A 12,972-nucleotide genomic window follows, 5' to 3' on the forward strand; every position below is an offset into this window, starting at 1 on the left:
TCTTAGATTATCGCATTTTGGAGATATTACAGATACCTAGAGCTGATAATAAAACACAAAGAGCACAGGGTCACACAAAGATGATTTGAATTCAAGATCTACAACTTTCTAGATGAATATCCTTTGGAAAATTAATTCATTTCTCTAAGTTTCAGTTTTCCTCATCTCTAAAACAGAAAAAGAAAACAGAATTTGAAGGGTTCTTGTGAATATTAGAAATAACGTTAATAAAGGGGCCAGATGATAGTGCATCTTGAATGAGAATCATTATTATTACTGGAAGTTGTAGGGATGATGCTGGTGGTAGTTTTTTACTCTTCCTCATGAGGACAAGATGAAAGTTTTAATTCACACAAGCACCACTTAGGACCCTCTTTTCTCAGGGCCATTGGTTACAGCCAGCTTCACAACAAATATGAGCCTTTGCTAGAGTAGGAGACCAGATGTATGAATGTGGACACATGTCTTTCCATCTGTTAAGACCACTTGGTTGTTCTTCAATTTTTATGTCCTGCTCTTGGTGAATCAGTAGAAACAAACTGATCAAAGAAGGAGGAAAATTTAATTTTAGGATGAAGCACTTCAAATGCTGTTAAACTAGTACTAGCTATAAAAAGCTTTACCTTTAAACATTCATTTTCTGAAACTCCCTAAAAGAATGAAAATGACAATTTTCTCAGAAATATCAAACTTTCAATATATCTGAAGCCAAAAGAATCCTTCAAGGAGAAATTAAGTATTGATATTTCCTAGGAAAGCTATGAACAATTATAATTATCAAGAGAAGCTCATATTCACATTTCACATTTCTTATAGACTTATGAGCACTAAATTGTATGTGATTATTCATGCATAGAAATGAAGAAAAAAGTTGACAATTAACAGTTTTATTCCATATATGTCAATGGCCAAAGTAAATAGTTCAATATCTCCAAATAAATTTCTACTCCAGATTCTACTTATTTTGAGGGCACTTTAAAAGTTCACATGTCTCACATCATTCAGATTTTTTTCTCCATCCATTTTTCCATCCTATCTTAACTATAGGCCCACCTATATAAGAAAAAAATTGGCACGAATAATAAGTACCTTTTACAGAATTTGTGCATTAACCAACTGCAGCTAATAATGCCAAAGGAGTTCAATCTATCCACCCACCATAACCTAAGATTAAAGAAATACTGAGAAATATGTCTTCTGCCAACAAACTCAAAATTCAGAAGCTTTCCTTTTTTCTTGGCTGCATTTTTTGGTCAACTAGCAAGAGACTATTTCCTGCCATACATGGAAGTAATTAAGTATTTATTAAATGTAAGTTTTGGCAAAATGAAAAATTGTATCACAAATGCAGTTGTACTCTGTCTACTGCATGCTCCCACTCAGCACTGGAAACAATTTTCCATCTTTCAGAATTATATTCTAGAAGCTCACATATTTCCATTAAATACACAATAAATGAACTACAAAATAAAAAAATACGGTCTTACGCATTGTGCTGTAGGTGGATGTCATGGTGATCTTAAAATACAAGTTTACATTTCTGAATAAACTGAATTCTAGTTAAGTCATGCTGACATGTTTAATAGTCGCACCCACATGGCTGGGGTAAAGATCTTATGTGTAGTTGTTAAGCCCAGTGGTTGAAACTATGCTCAGATGAAATATTTTACCTAAGAGAAATGCTTCTGAAAAGGTTCATGTGAATGATGCTTTTAAGTGAAAAGTTGTATATAAATTTAATTACATTCTAAACACTACAGAAGTGTTTTCTCTCTAAAAGGAATACTGTAGCAAGTTCTTTCTTACAGGAAAACGATTATTCCCTAGTTTATTTGTGTGAAAATCCAGCTTTTCATTAATTGGATTTCCTTAAAAGCAAACTTGTCAAAGCAAAATATTAAAAAAAATCTAGTGTCAATTAAAATGGATCTTATTAGAAAACTGAATTTGCTTTTGGACTGAAACGTCATTTCCAATGAACCTGTGAATCACCTACCTTATATAGTTTTCATGATAATAAAGTTATAACCAGTAAATCCTAAACCACTAAAGTAATTCCAAGCCTACAATAGAGATAAACATAAACAAACAAGCAAACAAATAAAACCACCAAGCTAATGTATATGAACTTAAATGACAACAAAAATTTCAGATAGTGTTTTTTTAAAATTCAGGATATGATCTCAAGTGTTTGACTATCATTTTCTTTTTAATCCTAAAAAATAAAGGAAACTATATAGTGAATCTGAATGATTTTGCACCCTTCCATCCAGCCTTCTTTCTGTGCTGCCCAAAGCTTGTATCTGAAGTGACAGCTAAAATAAGAACTGGACACACTAAACAAAGAGAATTACAAATCTTTTATATTAAAAGTTTAGTCACTGTTGTGGAAGGGGGATTGAGTTTAGGCAATATCTGTAGAACTGTTCTAATAATACTAAAAAAAGGCTGAGCTTATGCTAGAGATTTCTTTTTTTTTTTTTTTTCTGAATCAAATAACCTAGATTGCTGATTACAACAGTCAGAAGGCTTTTCTTTCATGTTACAATTTAGATTTCCTCTGTTTAGTAAGCAACATTGATATATGACACCAAGAAATACATTTCCTTTTTATCATGCCAGAGAAATTTCTGTATGTAGATTTTGGATATTATTGGTTTGGTTTCCCAAATTTGTTTTCTGAATAACAAGTGTATCTTTGGACCTGTTTTTCTTTTTCAGAGTTTTCATCAATATTCAGAAACTTCAGCAAAAGGTAAAACACACATGCATACTAAACAAATTATAAAACCAAAAATAATTTATATTTTTCAGTTTTTCTCCAAATATTATAACACACACACACAAAATACTTTTGAGGGAAAAAATGCTTTGTTAAAACTTTATTTACTGATGGAAGTGATTACTCTGCAAGTGAATAAAAATCCACACTCCCTAGACTTTTGGCCTGAGATTTTTTTAACAATAGGGAAAGTCAAGAGAGCTATAAAAATTAAAGGAATACTGAAAATATCCTTACAACAATTCCAAGAAACTATAAAATTTTATTTAGCTAATTATATTTTGAAGTAAGAGAAGTCAGAAATGTAGCAGATGTCTTTCTTCAAAGTCACAAATTTCAAATTTAAATTCAAGCTCTATTTGAAAGACCAATTTAACTTAACAGGTAGGAGGATTCGGTTCTGGAATAATTAGTATTCACAGAAGCTCTGAGCCTACAAAACTGCAAGCCACAGGAGGACTTTGCCTCTGTAGAAAAGAGCAGACTGTGACAGTGTGGTGTAGAGCAGTCTGGTTTCTGGAATCAGGCAGAACTGGTTTTGAATTCCCACTCTGCCCACTTTTTGACTCTGATCGTAAAGAAATAAACTCTTTGATCCCCAGTCTTCCTAATATGCATAAAAGATAGGATAGTATGTACAGTGCAGGGTGTGGTCAGGGTTGTTCTTGTTTGCACAGGCAGATGGTATTTGGCTTATGAACACTTAAGAGTATCTTTAAGGAAATGGTCTGACTCACAGATGTGCAACTAACACCCTTGGATTCAAAGGTGACAGTGAAGCACAAATGATAACCCCAATCTGCCCTCCACACCCTTAGTGGTTTTCAGTAGAAAGTTATGTACAGAGCAATACCCCCTCAACTCTATTCCCACCACTCAAAAGAAGACATTCAATTACATGGGAAGAACTCCCCCACTTCACATCATAGAGGAAAATGGAACAGCAAAGGATATGGGACAAACAAACCTGTGCTAATGCAAAAATCTAGGCATTCATAAAACTCCAGAACACGACAGAATAAAGGGAGAGATAGACACCCCCAACAATATTTCTAACACAGAGTCCAAGTGAAAGTGCGGAGTGAACAAGCTGGAGGTATGCCTATATGAATCTGGCCCTTTCTTCCTTTCTATTAGGAATGCTGGAATAAAATCCCCTCATCCCATGTTCCTCAGGGGTTGGGATATGAGATCTCACAAAACTGCACAGAAATGTTCCCAGGGACTTATATTCTATGCTAAGTCATCACAGAGAAGGAATTAATTCTATGGATTAAAAATTCCCATCCACAGCTCTCATAAGCTTTTGATAAATCAGAATTCTCATTCTGCAAGATAAATATATTTTTTTCTAATATTTTATTACGTAGAAGCACCTTACAGCAGTTTATGGAGCAGAAAGGAAGAGTTTGCTGAAATGACAACAAAATGAAATGAACATTTGCCAGCATATACATGCAGTTGCTTTCTATTCGGGTACTCTGAAATAAAAGTCTAGAACACTCTTTACACAAAATGTTGATCCAACAATAAGCCACTATTATTGATGATTCTTATACTTAATATTCTTATTGATTAACCTCAATATACCTTGAAGCTAAGAGGTTTGATCATACCTGTGCTCTACACCACTGGTGAACAAATCTGGCATGCTGCCTGTTCGTGTAAACAAAGTTTTTTGGGGAACATGAAAAAAAACCCCAGATTTTAATGCAGACCATGTTTGCAAGGAAAGTACAGCCTTCATTGGACACAAGAAGCATTGGACATAGGATGTGACAAACAGCAATGCTACAGAGACCATTTTCCTTTCAAATGTACACTAGAGTAAAGTCATGTACTCTTACCCCTTCATTTCCAAAAAAACCAAAACAGATTCTAATTAATGCATTTGAATTGCCTATATATTGTCATTGTTTCTTTATTTCCTGATAACTATAACTCTTTTCTCATTGCAAAATCAGGTGTGATAAGTATTATTTCTCCATATTTCACCACCAAGCCCAGTACTTTGAGTCCTTAATACATTTCTGATGATATCTGACATGCATTTTTCACCCAGAGTTCTGGAAGTAAAGCATAATGCAGAAGCACACATCCCTATACTACCTCAAAGACGCAAATTATAACCTAAAACTGTATTTCAGCACAAAAAGTAAAGAGTAGAGTTTGAGTAATTATCCAAATAATTAAGATTCTCCAAAATGTGTGCTGGAGCTTGAATTAATGAACTCTCTCACTCAAGTTTATGATTTGTGTATTCATTTGCACAAGATTGGGAATTATTAACGAGAAGTTTGTGCTTCCCGCTTCAGAGTACCAACAGTACAATCTGGGGACCAGAGAAACAAGATGTTTCTATAAATTTATAATTCTCTGCCTCCTGTTGTTCAGCAGAATCCCAGTTGGTTGGCCTCCAGAGTTTGAGGAGGCCTCTTTAAAGACTATTTTTATGCTGCTTTACTCTTCTGTTTCATTAATTGCTACTGCTGATTTCTCAGAGAATTTTAATTACAGCTCTTTCACTCTGCTTGTCACCTCAGGCTGTTTCAACAAAGGACACAATTTTAGAAATACAGCAAATAAGGAAAATTTGGCCATCTCATGAATTTTGTACAAATTTATAATAACGGAATAATAGCATGTGTTGAACAACAACAACATGTTTAATTAGGGGCAGAGCTACTGAGGGACAGGATGTGGGAAGAAGCTTCATGCTGAAGCTGGCCTCTTTCCTGAGTATCCAAACGCCTGGGCACTGGAACACTGCAGACTGTTGGAGGAAACATCAAGCTCTTCCTACTATTTTCTTTTCAAACCAACTAGGAACCAAAAAGCAATTTATGCTTGTAAACTACTTACGAGAAAGTGCACGTGTTTGAAAAAACAGCAGTACTGTGTGACTTAACACTGAACATGACTACACCAAATCTGTGACCTGTTCCGTTCCTAATCTTAATGGACATTTCTGTTTCTATAACTTAAAATATGAAAACCTTTAAATATGGTACAGTGAATAAACACGTTGTGTGAATTAAAAAAAAAAAATAGATCTTAAGAACATAAGTTTTAAGGATGTGCTTACTTGTTCTCTCAACGTCTCCTCAGCTTCCCAGGGCTCGGCCACCTCGCTCTCCTGGGCTGTGGCCCCCGGGGGCCTCGGAGCTGCACGTGGCCCAGCCTCCCGCGGGGTTGGGAGCGGAGCGGGGCGGGGCGGCGGAGCCCCGTCCCGGGCCTGGCGTCGAGGACCCCACCTGGGACAGGTGAGCACCACCAGCCCTGCTCAACCTGTGGAAGAAGGGCCTGCAATCTGGAGAAGAACTGTGTTCAGGCTGGACCACTACGAAGCCAAGGCCACGCGGCACATCCTCCTCATCAGACACTCCCAGTACTACGCGGACGCCTCCCCGGAAGGAACCGCGCTCTGACCCCCCCGAGTCGTGAACCGGAAGAACTAACTGACCTGGGACTCACAAGCTTGGAGTTGAAGTTCAATAAAATCGTCCGTCCGTCTGTGACCAGCGCTATAGAAACCTCCAACATCATCAGCTAACACCTGCCAGGCGTCTGGAAAGTCAGCACAGCCCTGCTCGGGGGAAGGCGGCCCGTCGAAGCCGACCCGCCCGGGTCTCGCGGGAAACGGAGGCTGTGCGGAATCACGAGACGGAGCTCGGATGCAGGCCGACTTCTGGAGCTGCATCCACGGGCGGACGGCGAGCATCTTCAGCCGCTACACCTAGAGCGGGCGCGGCCCGTTCCCTCCACAGGCGGGCCCTGCCCATCCGGCCGCATCTCCCACCCGGTGCTCCCGCCCGAAGGCCGAGGAGCTGTCCGGACGCTCGGGGACACGGGCTTCAGGCCTCCGGACGAAGTGTCTCCCTCTGAGGGCCGCCTCGAGGGGCCGCTCTCCTCCTCAGCCCTGCGCCCAGCTACCTGCGTGGGAGCCGCCGATGACACGGTTTCTCCCCGCTGACTTCCCCGCATGGGCTGTACTGCCGTTTCGTTTCATTTCTCCAGGACAAGGCGGCGGAAAAGTAGAAATATCTAAAATTCGGCATATCGGTACATATTTCTGGCCCAGGATGGAAAAGGGAACGTTCAGGTCGTATCTTTCGCAGGGTTTTCTGCGTCACTCTCATCTATCAAGACGCACCTGTGGGGTTTAAGGAGGCCTTTTGGGGGGATTGGACGAGGCCTGAGGTATCAAGGGGTCTTGGTCATGACCACAGGAGCCTTGCGACCCCCGACCCTCGAGACTTCGTCAGCAAAGTCAGGCACGGGTGACTCAGAGGAGCAGGAGGGCGCCAGAGCTTCCATTCATGACACTTCGCTTTATACATTCACCTAAGACCCTTTGTCACTTAAATATGTGTCAATTAAAGATTTTCCTCTTCTACGTTAAAAAAATTTTTTTAATATAATTTTTATATTTGACATTCATTTAACTTCTAAAACATTATAGTTGAATATTAAAAATAATTACAAGTTGTGAGCATATTATGATTATCGGCCTTCACTCATTCACTACTGCATACAAAATATCAGCAGTGAGTGTTATTCGCTGGCCCCATTAAGAGTCTGACAGTGACTCCTACCCCAGGATGACGTTCACCATCCTCATATCCTTCTCCATTGTCATGGCGCCATCTTTCCTGATTTGGATCCGAGTCCGCCAGTTCTTCCTGGTCCATTTCATCAGCCTCTCCTGCTTCCTTCCCCTCAGGAGTTTTTCCAGCAACGCGTCTATTGGGAGAGAGAACACCATTCTCAGAAAAATTTACCTTAAATTCGATGATTAAGGGACACTTTTCATGTGCTCTACAGTAAATTGGCATGCCTTCATTTAGCAGACGCTTGGAAACTCCTGGCCTCTGTACTTAAACAATTTTCTTCATTTATTTTTTCCTTCATGACAAGTCACTTCTGGGAATAATCAATAGACTCCCTTTAAATAACTTATGGTAAAACTCAAGTAAGGCTTTGATTTTGAAGAAATGTAGTAAATCTTTCACTTTAAACTTACTTCAGATCCCAGCCATGTACTAATACTATTCTCTTTTTATAACAGCACAATGTATATGATTAGTGTTCAGTTAATAGCAAACATCATAGCATAATCAAACTTATTATGATTAATTCTTTAGATGGAGTTTGTTTAAAGTACTTATAAGCCATGTAGATAACATGTTCCTTGTCTGAAAATTAATTCTAAGCAATAATAATCTAAAACAAAAATATTGCAAATTACAGTTGATCAGAATGCCAAATTAATAACCCAAAACTCTGATTTGTGATTAAAGGTTGTGCTTCCCAAATTTCTGCAACTAAAGATATGAAAGCTTATTAAGTATCTGTACTACTAGCAGCTAACCCAGGCTGCATACAGAGGCACAGATGGCTAATTGGCTTCAGTTGGTAGAGGGTCATTTAAAATAAATTTTCTTTAAATTTTGTTATAAAAATTTTCAAAGCTGTAACAGATGGTTTTATGATAAATATTGCCCTTCACAGATGACCTGATTTCTATCCCTTTCCCCACCTAGGTTTGATAGAAAAAGTGACAACTGAACTATCCACCTCCATCTACCACCTAATTGACATCTATTGCAGCAGCTTTTATGCAGATTTCCAACCTCTAAATGCACCTGTGCATAGTGTTTCCTGTGTAAATCTTGGGCTCCATTCCCACCTTAGCTTCACAGTGTATGCAGCTCACAATATTCCAGAGACCTGGGTGCACAGGTAAGTAATGATGAGTTTTTTGCAAAAGGGTTAATTAATTTTGTGTAGCTTCTAATTGAGTATAATTTGCCTCGTTCTTATTTGCAGGAGCAAATATTTTATTTTGAAATTTAATCAGCATGGATTTATCCATATTCTTAAAATCATTTACAACTTTATTTCCAGTGCACATTCCTTTTCCCTCAAGTCTTCCCCCATTCTCCATATTAAAAATAACTGCATGTTGTCCATGTATCATTATGGAAACAGAAAATGCTCATCCTACTTAGTGATTGCCCTAAATTTTTCATTTTTTATGTTTGAGTTTAAATGACTAATGCCAATTAACACAGAGCAAGATAGCACACACACATACAGGGTGATGGAGAGTATTTAAAAGTAGAAAAAAAAAATCACTTTGATCCCTATCAAGTTGTGAGCAGTAAATATTTTGTGAGATTAGTACATTGATAAAGTGGGAATTAGCCAAGAGTTATTTGAGTTACAATAGAAATTAACCACATTTATGCATGGAACATTGCCAGATTTTAGGTTGACTCTGTTATATAGTATTTTCTTGAATAACATAATTAGAGTAATATTATAATAATTATTTTAAATTCCTTATGGATTAAATCTATAAGAAAATACTGATTAAATCAATTAAACTTGATAAGAGAATAGTAATTTTCTAATGGATTTATTGTACCCACTGCATTTAGCATCTCAAAGAAAGGCTAAAAGAAACAATTTTAGTAAAAAGAGAAATAATTTTTATCTTGGACTGTATTTTTGCAAATAACAACTGTAAGAATATTTATAGAGTTAATTATAAAGGAAATTTTACCTTCATATGTAAAAAAGAAAAACTCTATCATCTATCTGTCTCACATATGCATTTCTTTAAAACCCATGGGAAGATTGTCTTATGCTTTTTCTTAATTTTATGAAGAATTTTAAGAGGCTGATGTATAATCTAACAAATTGCCACTCTAATGAATGTTCTCATAATTTTTAGATCATTACTATATCCTTATTAATTTTAATTCACATGGAAAAACTATGTAGCCAGATAAATACAGATAAAGCTATATGCATAGAGCATGTATTCAGTATTTATACATGGTGGGAAATTTAGTTCTGTTTATTTTTTCTATTGTTTTTCTATTCTCTGTTTTATTTATTTCACATAATCTTTATTATTTTCTTTCTACTTTTAGCCTCGGGCTGAGTTTGTTCTTCTTTTTCTAGTTCTTTGAGTATAAATTTAGGTTATTTGTGATCTTTCTTCTTTTTAAATTTTTTATTCTTTTTTTAAGCCTTTTTAAAAATTTTTATTGAAGTATAGTTGATTTACAATGGTTTGTTAGTTTCTGCTGTACAGCAAAGTGAATGAATTATACATATACATATATCCACTCTTTTTTAGATTATTTTCCCATATAGGTCATTACAGAGTATTGACAAGAGTTCCCTGTGCTATACAGTAGGTCCTTATTAGTTATCTATTTTATATATAGTAGTGTGTATATGCCAATCTCAATCTCCCAATTTATACCTAACCCCCCCCCCCAGCTTTCCCTCCTGGTAACCATAAGTTTGTTTTCTACATCTGTTTGTTTTCTACATCTATTTCTGTTTTGTAAATAAGTTCATTTGTACCATTTTTTTAGATTCCACATATAAGCGATATCATATGATATTTGACTTTCTCTGTCTGACTTACTTCACTCAGTATGACAATCTCTAAATCCATCCATGTTGCTGCAAATGGCATTATTTCATTATTTTTTATGGCTGAGTAGTATTCATTGTGTATATGTACCACATCTTTATCCATTCATCTGTCAATGGACATTTAGGTTGCTTCCACGTCCTGGCTATTGTAAACAGTGCTGCAATGAACATTGGGGTGCATGTATCTTTTCAGATTATGGTTTTGTCTGGATATATGCCCAGGAGTGGGATTGCAGGATAATATGGTAGCTCTATTTTTAATTTTTTAAGGAACTTCCGTACTGTTCTCCATAATGGCTGTGCCAATTTACATTCCCAACAATATTGCCTTTTCTCTACACCCTCTCCAGCACTTATTGTTTGTAGATTTTTTGATGATGGCCATTCTGATTGGTGTGAGGTGATACCTCATTGTAGTTTTGATTTGATCTTTCTTCTTTTAATGTAGGCATTTATTACTTTAAACTTCTTTTTTTAGTACTGCTTTTGCTGTATCTCCTAAGTTTTGGTATGGTGTGTGTTCATTTTCATGTCTCAAGATATTTTCTAATTTCCTTTTTGATTTCTGTTTGACCCATTAGTTGTTCAAAAGTATTCATTTACTTATTCATCTCACTTATGTGGAATCTAAAAAACAAAACAAAACAAAATGAAAACAGACTCTCAGAGAACAAGTGGTTGCCAGAAGGGAGGGGTGGGGTTGGGGGTGAAATAGGTGAGGGGGTTAAGTGGCATAAGCCTCCAATTATATAATAAATAAGTCACTGAGATGTAATATACAGCATAAGGAATATGATCAATAACATTGTAATAACTTTGTTACCCATACAGATGGTTACTCAACTTATCATGGTCATCATTTCATAATGTATGCAAATATCAGATCATTATATATTACACCTGTAACTAACATAATATTGTACAACTATATTTCAATAAAATAAAAAAGAGAAACTAAAAAGTGTTAATTCCCATTAATTTGAGAATTTTCCAATTTTCTTTCTGCTACTGATTTCTACTTTTATTGTGTTCAGAAAATATACTTGGTATGATTTTAATTTTCTCAAATTTGTTAAGACTTGTTTTGTGACCTATTTTGTAATCCATGTGCACTTGAGAAGAATGTGTATTGCCCTAAGCTTGGGTGGAATGTTCTATAAATATTTGTTAGGTTCACTTGGGCTATAGTATTATTCAAACCCTCCGTTTCTTTATTGGGCTTCTGTCTGTTTGTTCTATTCGTTATAACCAGTATTGAGATCTTCTGTTATTATTTTGTTGTTGTCTATTTCTCCTTTTCATTCTGTCAATGTTTGCTTAATATATTTGCTTCAATTTGGGGTGCATGTATATTTACAACTGTTGTATCCTCTTGATGAGTTGACCCCTTTATCATTATATAATGTCCTTGTCAGTTGTGACAGTTTTAACTTAAAGTCCATTTTGTCTTATATAAGTATGGCCACTGCTGCTCTCTTCTGATTACCATTTACATAGAATATCTTTTTCTGTCCTTTCACTTTCAGGTGTATCCTTAAATCTAAAGTACATCTCTTGTAGACAGCGTATGGTTGGATCTTGTTTTCTAATTCATTCAGTTATGCTATGTCTTCTGATTGTAGAATTTAATGTATATTTAATGTAATTAATGATAGGGAAGGACTTTCTATTGCCATTTTTTTCATTGTTTCTATCTTGTAGCGTTTTTGTCCCTCTTTTCGTCTCTTGCCGTTTCCCTTTGTGTTCTTCTGAGTTTTTGTAATGGCATACTTCAATTCCTTTCTTATTTTCTTTTATCTTCTATAGGTTGGTGTTTTCTTTGTGGTGACCATGGGCCTCACATAAAACATCTTATATTTAAAACACTGTTTTAAGCTGATAACAACTTCAATCAGATACAAAAACTCTACTCTTTTCTTCTCCCCTTACCACACTTTATGTTACTGATATCACAAATGGCATCTTCTTATATTTTATATATTCTTATAATTAAAGTTTTTCCATACTTTGTCCATTATATTCTATCCAGAGTTAAAAGTTGTTCATGGACCACCATTACAGTCTTACAGTATTCTGTATTTGTCTGTATATTTTCCTTTACCAGTAAGCTTTTATACTTTCATATGCTTTTGTGTTGCTGTTTAGCATCCTTTCATTTCAACTTGAAGGACTCCCTTTAGCATTTCATGTAAGTCAGGTCTAGTGCTGATGAACTCCCTCAGCTTTTTACCTGAGGAAGTATTTATTTCTCCTTCATTTTTGAAGGACAGCTTTGCCAGATATAATTATATTTTTTTCTTTCAGAACTTTGAATATATCATTTCCACTCCATCTGGCCTTTAAGGTTTCTGCTGAGAAATCTGCTGAAAAACTGATGAGATCTCTTTTATGTGGCAGATCACTTTTCTCTTGCTGCTTTCAAAATTCTCTCTATGTCTTTGACTTTTGATGTTTGATTTTAATGTGTTTTAGTGTGGTCTTTTTTGGGCTTATCCTAGTTTGGTCTGTTGGGCTTCTTGAAACTGAGTGTCCATTTCCTTCCCCACAATTAATAAGTTTTCAGCCATTATTTCTTCATATCAGCTTTCTGCCTCTTTCAGTCGTTTCCTCCTGGGACTCATATAATGTGTATATTTGTCCTGTGTGTCCCATAAGTCCCTTACACTTTCTTCACTCTTCTTCATTTTTTTTTCTTTTTGCTTCCCTAACTAAATAATTTCAAATACCTATCT

General features: G+C 36.2%; 1 protein-coding gene across 3 annotated transcripts in view; it reads left to right on the forward strand.

Moving 5' to 3' along the window:
* PIK3C2G (phosphatidylinositol-4-phosphate 3-kinase catalytic subunit type 2 gamma) overlaps positions 1 to 12,972 on the forward strand; it is a 346,938-nt gene that overhangs the window by 56,532 nt on the left and 277,434 nt on the right. For all 3 annotated transcript variants that reach the window (XM_068560099.1, XM_068560101.1, XM_068560102.1), the window contains exons 9-10: positions 2,722 to 2,755; positions 8,326 to 8,524. In XM_068560099.1, coding sequence (XP_068416200.1) covers positions 2,722 to 2,755; positions 8,326 to 8,524 — 233 coding nt within the window. The remainder of the gene's footprint in view (positions 1 to 2,721; positions 2,756 to 8,325; positions 8,525 to 12,972) is intronic.

This window comes from Eschrichtius robustus, chromosome 13 (genome assembly GCF_028021215.1).
Source record: "Eschrichtius robustus isolate mEscRob2 chromosome 13, mEscRob2.pri, whole genome shotgun sequence".
Classification (NCBI taxonomy): domain Eukaryota; kingdom Metazoa; phylum Chordata; class Mammalia; order Artiodactyla; family Eschrichtiidae; genus Eschrichtius; species Eschrichtius robustus.